Source organism: Hylobates moloch, unplaced genomic scaffold (genome assembly GCF_009828535.3).
Source record: "Hylobates moloch isolate HMO894 unplaced genomic scaffold, HMol_V3 SCAFFOLD_4, whole genome shotgun sequence".
Classification (NCBI taxonomy): domain Eukaryota; kingdom Metazoa; phylum Chordata; class Mammalia; order Primates; family Hylobatidae; genus Hylobates; species Hylobates moloch.
Window position 1 is genome coordinate 39,027,168 of NW_026652279.1, and position 7,422 is coordinate 39,034,589.

At 40.1% G+C, this 7,422-nt stretch overlaps 2 protein-coding genes across 4 annotated transcripts in view; one reads left to right on the forward strand and one right to left on the reverse strand.

Annotated features, from left to right (window-relative positions):
• HSPBAP1 (HSPB1 associated protein 1) overlaps nt 1-3,227 on the forward strand; it is a 60,279-nt gene extending 57,052 nt beyond the window's left edge. The window contains exon 9 of the transcript XR_009213103.1: nt 2,913-3,227. The gene's annotated coding sequence lies outside the window, so the exon portion shown is untranslated. The remainder of the gene's footprint in view (nt 1-2,912) is intronic.
• PARP14 (poly(ADP-ribose) polymerase family member 14) overlaps nt 1-7,422 on the reverse strand; it is a 52,139-nt gene that overhangs the window by 7,212 nt on the left and 37,505 nt on the right. For all 3 annotated transcript variants that reach the window (XM_032150009.2, XM_032150008.2, XM_032150012.2), the window contains exons 13-15: nt 4,765-4,971; nt 4,084-4,683; nt 2,655-2,788 (exon numbers count right to left, since the gene is read on the reverse strand). In XM_032150009.2, coding sequence (XP_032005900.1) covers nt 2,655-2,788; nt 4,084-4,683; nt 4,765-4,971 — 941 coding nt within the window. The remainder of the gene's footprint in view (nt 1-2,654; nt 2,789-4,083; nt 4,684-4,764; nt 4,972-7,422) is intronic.

The window sequence follows — 7,422 nt, forward strand, 5'->3', positions numbered from 1 at the left end:
GTGGGAGCGAGCCGAAAATCGCGCCACGCACTCCAGCCTGGGTGAAAGAGCAAGACTCCGTCTCGGGAAAAAAAAAAAAAAAAAAAAAAGAATATGGACTGTATATTGGATATTACTGAATTAATGTTAAGTTTTTAATTGGGATAATGGCATTGCCATAATTTAGGAGAATGTCTTTAATTGGGAGATACTTGCTAAAATAGGAGTATCATGATGTCTGCAACTTACCTTCAAATGCTTCAGCAAAAGACAGGGAGAGAAAGCAAAAGTGGCAAAATTGTTGAATCTAAGTGGAAGGCTTATGGATATTAAAAACCTTAATCATAAGACATAATAGTCATAGAGGATGACAGACCACCCATTTTTCATGTTCTTTTCACAATTCTAGGGACCTCCATGGAGGCGCCTTAAGTACTACCCACACCTCTGCTTTTATCTGGTTCATAGACTGGGATTTCACATAAGATTTTATTGAAAAAAAAAGGTTTCACTGCAAAAAAGTGTTGAAATCAATTCTCTGGCCAGGGTCTGCCAATACACAGATCCACAGGGCCCACTGTAGATATTGCTGGTCAACCAGAACATTCATTCCTGCTCAATCTAAACTTAGCATCTCATCACAATGTGCCAGTCAGCCACTACCAGTTAGTAGTAATTGGTACTTGGAGTGAGACTTACTTGTTATCTCAGGAATAGACCATCATAGAGCTGCATACTTGAATCACATTGTCTTGGTGCCTCATAGAATTGTTTTCATTCAATCAGGCATCAGTTTTGTTCAACCAGTTTTACATTAAAAAAAACAGTGGTATAAAAGTTGATGTTGAATTTATTGTGAGGATGATGTTGAGGATATTCTCTAGTACTTGATCCACAAGAGAAATCTCTCAGGAGTCAGTCTCAATATTATGAGGAGCTGTGAGCCTCCTTATTAAATGGTTTGCTTTTTGATTTATGGACATTATGAGTCTTGTACCTGAATGTTTACTTCTTGCTTTGTCTACTAGGAAGCTCAGGGACAAATTGGTAACCTCATGTTATATATTTTTGAGAACTAGCAGTTCGTCTGTATTATCTTATTTTCCCTGCCATTCTTTTCTCTTTATCCATTTTTCTTTGTATATTTATTTTATCTGAAGGTATAGTTTATATCTTTGTAGGGCACTTTGAATCTTTTTAAATTATTATATACCTAACAACATGAATAAACAGTGTTGGCAGTTCAAATAGAGAGTAAGAAAAATTTGCAAAGAAAGAAAATGCAGGTCTTACTGGCAGACTTGTTATGGTGGATCAAAGATCTCTGGCTATACTCAGAAAGTGGTAGAACCAAAAACAGAAATGAGGAAGGAAAGGGAAAGAGAATTACTTACATACGATGCATTAGATTTTAGAGAAGTTGATTTTGCAGTTAGATATTCAAGTAGAGATTTTTTTTTCTTTTTTTTTTTTTTTGAGACAGAGTCTCACTCTGTCGACCAGGCTGGAGTGCAGTGGCGTGATCTCGGCTCACTGCAATCTCTGCCGCCCATGTTCAAGCAATTATTCTGCCTCAGCCTCCCAAGCAGGTGGGATTATAGGCACCTGCCAACATGCCCAGCTAATTTTTGTAGTTTTAGTAGAGACGGGGTTTCACCATCTTCACCAGGGTGGTCTTGAACCCCTGACCTCGTGATCCACCCGCCTCGGCCTCCCAAAGTGCTGGGATTACAGGCGTGAGCCACTGCACCCGGCCTCAAGTGGAGATTTTTTTAGGCCACTGGGAGTATGTTCTAGAACTTGAGTCAAAGACCCAGGTTGGTAATGTTGATTTGGGAGCTATCGACATTGAACTAATAGTTGAATCCAAGAAGGGTAAATATATTCCCTGGTGAGGTACAGAGACAAAAGACCCTTTAAGCATAAGTGGCGTGAATAAAGCTAGAATTAGGGGTTTGGAAGAGAAACAGAGTGCCTGCAAAAATGAAAAGAGAATTAGTCAAGGAAAAAAAAGAATCATAATAATATTGCTAGAGAAGTCAAGGAAAATATAATTTCAAAGAGCAATATCAATAATGTTTAAAAATGGAAGAAGCTGCCAAAATAATTGGTTGTTTTTATTTGAGAGCAGGATCTCGCTATGTTACCCAGACTGGCCTCAAACTCCTGGGCTCATGCAATCCTTCCACCTCAGCCTCCCAATAGCTGGGACTACAGGCACGAATCATCACACTCACCTGCCCAAAATAATTATGATAAACGAGAAAAGGGCTGCTGGCTTTATCAAGGAAGCACTGTTGATCTGTGAATAGTGAGGCAGAGTAACATGGTCCTGATCCGAGGAGGCTCTGCATGGCTCTCTGTGGAATTTGCTAGCTATCAAATCCAATTTTAAAGCCATATCTTTGAATTTGTATTAGCTTGCTTCACAAAGTAAATATATGTCTTTAGTGTTCTATCATATTACAATCGAATGTTGTAATCACTGACACAAGAATCTTAATGCCTCAGTAATTATGGTCACATGAGTAGAATCTAGAATCTACTAATTACCATACAAATTCTAATTCTGGGTTAAAAAATGTGATAGGAAGTGAATGAAAATGGATTTTTTATAGGACCATGACAGAACTTATTTCCACCATCCAGAAACTACATTCTAGCAGAAGGCTTACCTTCTCTATTCTGAAGTGTGAGCAGGTCTGATTAAACGTGCTTGCCACCGTGTTGTACTCAGGATCATTAGGCAGCAGCTCCACCACACAGAAATTCTGCTGCTTCATATCACTCCAGTGTGCAGGGACGTCAACTGCAAAGGAGACATTTGAGGATGCCCTCACACATCCCCGACACACTCTGGAAAATTTAGTATCTGTGTTCTTGTTTTACTATCTCCCAATTCTAAGCATTCAAAAAGTTCCTTATCTTTCTAGGAGAATGCTTTTCAAAGCATGAACAACAGACAACCCACATCAGAACCAACTGGAATGCTTGTTAAACAAAAAAAAGGAAAGCCACAGATCAACTGAATCAGCATCTGTGAAGGGCAGAGCCTGTATGTCTGCCTCCTAAGTTTGGATCATGCTAAGATTTCAGAACTGTTGGTGCAGTATAACTCATCTGTGTTTTTTGTTCAATCTCTAATAGTCACAATTTAACAATAAATTATTTGCCTACAGTGTTCTAAGTAGTTGCTGTTTTGTTTATGCATGGATTTTTGCCAGAACTCCTCACCATCACCACCACAGGCACTCCACATCTATTTTTTCATTATTCTTCATAGCATCTTTAAGAGGTAGTTAGGTGGCAGATTTCGCTATGTGACAGGCTGTGGTGACAGCTCTGTCTTCTCCTCTGCTAAGCAGAATACTATATGTGATTTATCATTTCCCCAGGGTTGCTCAGAGTCTCAGGAATCTGTTCACACTGATCTCACAAGAGATAAATATAGTGTAATGGAAGCCAATTTACTTGTTTTCAAGGGGGACTTAATCTGGTTTGAAAGTAGGAATGGCTGCCTACACAAGACAGGTCTTCCTTTCTTGGAGAGTAGATCTGTTCAGAGAATCTGAAGCCTGCTTCCCGTCATGTGTGTCAAGGAACCTTTTGCCCTCAGCAAAGGTGACTTCTGGGAGAAGTTCCTACAGGCTCCCGATCCTCCCTAGATTATCAGTCAGACACAGAGAGGGCCCACCCTCTGACCCAGGCTTTCCTTTCTGTTTTTCCCTTTGCCCTTTTGTTCTAGAAAACCTTGGGCCATCACTTTTCTTTAAGCCTACGGTTTTCCTTCCCCTAATTGATGCAGCTATTACCTTCTCAGCACAACTGGCTCTGGGAAGCTTATAAACTGTAGAGAAGGCAACAAAGGTGAGATTTGACTACTGTTACCAAGAAGATAGTCATCTTCAGGCTTTTGGGTACATTCATTCAGGGTTTTCCTGGCCATAACGTAAGCTCTTTAAGTGCAGAGGCCACATTTTCTAGTTTATTTCATTAGTGTTACATGAATTTTTTCCTATTTTAAATTCTGATGTATGTACAAAATAGTGTTATGCCCAAAGTAGATGTGAAATAGTGGATGACAAGTATGAACGTTTAACTCACCTTTGGATTTTGTGAGGCGCTGAACAGATAAACTGTGGCCGTTTGCATCTGTGGCCGTGTATGTGTTCAAGTTCACTGTGTAGCGCCGATGATTAATTTTGACATCAATTGTTCTTTTCTTTTCTCTCCTTGCATCCTCTAATTTCAGATTGGTCATTTTGTTAAAACGATGAAAAGTGTTATTGTCATTATACTGCCATTCTATAAACTCACTGACACAATCTGCCCGGGATTCCTGTTCTTTGGCCACTCGAACTCTCTTGATCATTGCCTCAATTTCATCTCTAGCCTGCATTACATCTCTGCTAATTCCCAAAACCTTAATCAAAGGTCTCTTATGGTCCAGGAAAATGTTAATATTTAACTTCTTCTGCAGCTCATTCAACTCCTGATACTCCTTTTCATCAAAGTCTTTGATGCACTCATCTTCACTGGTATAAGGACACTGTTCTTTTTCAATCAGGTCTTGTAGCCAGGAGATAGCGTATTCCACACACATGACATTTTCACCACACACCCGAAAAGTTGCTGATTCTGTTTTCTTTTCCAAAACCAAATGATTCTTTTTTTTGGGAGATTGCTTTGAAAAGCCCAAAAATGCTAAAAAGAAAAGGAAGATTAGGTATTTCCCATGTGACATCAACGTTATGAACATGCATTTCATAAAAACAAACAACTCACATGCAAGTTTAGACATCACAGACTGTTGGGAAGAAACCTGAGTCCCTTCTCTTTTCTTCATGTTGGCATAAAATACATCCAGTACTTGAGGCAGAAAGATAACAACTTTAACTTTTTTCACAGACTGGGCCAATCCTTTCTGGACAAAGTCTTCAATGGCATCAATTATGGCTTCAGCAACCTTATCTGGGTCTTGTTTGGCATTTCCTGGAAAAGCAAATAATAAAATTGCTGAAGGACAAAAAAGCCCCAAGTGGAAGGCTGGGGAATAAATTAGGGTTTCCAATGCTCAGAGAATAAATGCTCACTCCTCAATTCTTTCATCATTGTGGAATTTTCTAACAAAGCATCAGCAAACACTTTTGAAGTCCTAGATGCAATGAAGGGTTTTTGTTCCAGGATGTCAGGAAGCCCACAGCCTAGCAGTGAACAAAGGACCCAGAAATCTGACTTTTGGTGTCAGATCATATCTACTCTATTCAACTGATCCCAGCTCATTGTGTTCCTCCTCTCCTATTATAGAGCACAAGTAGCTTTTCTTCTTAGCTCACTACTGTCCTCAAAATTTCATAAAAAGCAGATGCTAATATATGTTGACATAAAATACTTTTTAAAGATGAAAATCCTTTTTTGGATCAGTCAACACTTGATTTTATGTATGTATCCTTATTCTCACAGATATCTCTGGGAACCTAATTTGAACTAAGCAAAATTTAGTAAGACACCCAGTGCTATAGGCTATTTGTTATAATCTATAATTTTTCAGACACAACTTATCTATAAGCCTCCAAGAAGCCTTTCCCTCCACACTCAACGAGATTTTAGCTGACCAGCAGGATTCAAGGTAGCCACCTGGAGCAGAGCGTTTCCTGTTTTCAGCGTACTCCACATCCTCCTTCTCAAGCCATGAAAGCGACAGCCTAGGTAAGATCGTGAAAAGTCCCTTTCCAGCTGCGGGAACAGCCCCATGTGAATAACAGCTGGCAAAGTCACATGATGGGCAATGTAAAAGTTCCTTGGCAAAGCTGATGTGACAGACTAAGAGCCCACCTGGCTAATTGTTGTTGATGGTACCCACCACTATTGCAGAAAAAGAGTAGACTTCTTTGACTTGGCTATGCTGACAATTGTGGGAATGTAGACACCCCCACATAAAATTAACCAGGGGGGGTTGTTCAAATATTTTTAAATCAGATGATCAGAGAAAGAGGGAAATTCTCTTTTGCAAAGCTGTAATTTTCCCATGGTATTTGGAAGAGTGTATATGGACACATTCAGTTACATTCATTCACTTTCAAGAAACATCTGCTATGTCCTATCACTGGCTAGGTACTCACTAGGCACTTACTAGAACACAGATGATGTGATATATGGGGATGAACAGGTGATCAATAAGTGAAATATGGAAAATTGAGGGAAAGGCTACGCCAGATAGAACTATGTAATGGGTATATGTTCAGCCTGGCACGTACGCAGAGCAGACCTAGTTTTGAGGAAGATAAGTCTGGAAGGGTGTGGAGGAAGCATGGAGTGGGGAGCCCAGGTCTAGTCAGGAGGCTGTAATAAAAGCTTAGTCAAAAGACAAGAGGTGAACAAAAAGAGGAGTCCAGAATGAAGAGTAGGGATTGAGGAGCTATTTTGGAAGTAAAGTCAGGAGTACCTAGGGACCAGCTGGGTTTGTCCTTGACCTTTCCCTGTCTTTTGCCATACACATACCTTCACTATATCAAGGTTCATATTGCATTGCAGTTGTTTGTTTGCATGCTTGTCTCTCACACTGGGCTCGGTGCTCCTTGTGAACTGGATCCTTTTCTTAGTTATCTTTCTATCTCCAGTGCCTAAACATAGTGCCTTGCAGATGCAGGCACTCAGTAAATATTCAATCAAATAATTCCTAAGCTAATGAAGACCGGAATGATGAAGAGGGTAGAGTCTAGGACTCTAGATGGAAAGTGATGTTTTTCACATGATTGGGGATATAAGAGGAAGGGCAGGTTTGGGGAGATGACAAGGAATGAGAGTTTGGAGTCTGCACTGAGCTTGAGGTGGCATCACAGGTATTGCTGACCACTTAGTCTCTCCTCTTATGCAGATGTCTTTAAGGAACAGGGAGGAGGCTCCTTTAACTGCCAGAGGCTGTGTTGATCACAGTCTTAATTCAACTCATATACACCACTAAGAGAGAAAGCTTCCACATCTATCAGTCTCAGGACCAGCTCAGGTGGTGATAAAGATAGGTAAAGGGGACATGCAAGGATAACCCACTAACCCTGATTTATTTGTGCAGACCAGCAATGCAACCAGGTCAGTGGACGAAACAATAGGATTGCAGTAGCCCAGAAATGCTCAAATGTGTACATATTTATACAAAACAAAAACTACCTTCTTTCTTTGTTTCTTCTTTTGACTCTACCAGGGACTCTTTTGGGAAGGTCTGTGACACCCCTAAGCTGCCTGATTTCTTGGCCCAAATCAACTGAAGGTGGAAACCCAAGACTAGAGCTCAGAGAAAAAAGCAGTTGGAGACAGAGACTGAGGAGTCATTGGTGGGTGTCTATAAAAGATAAGTAAGTAGAGAGATGCCAGATGATAGATAGATAGATAGATAGATGATAGATAGATAGATAGATAGATAGATAGATAGATAGATAGATAGAT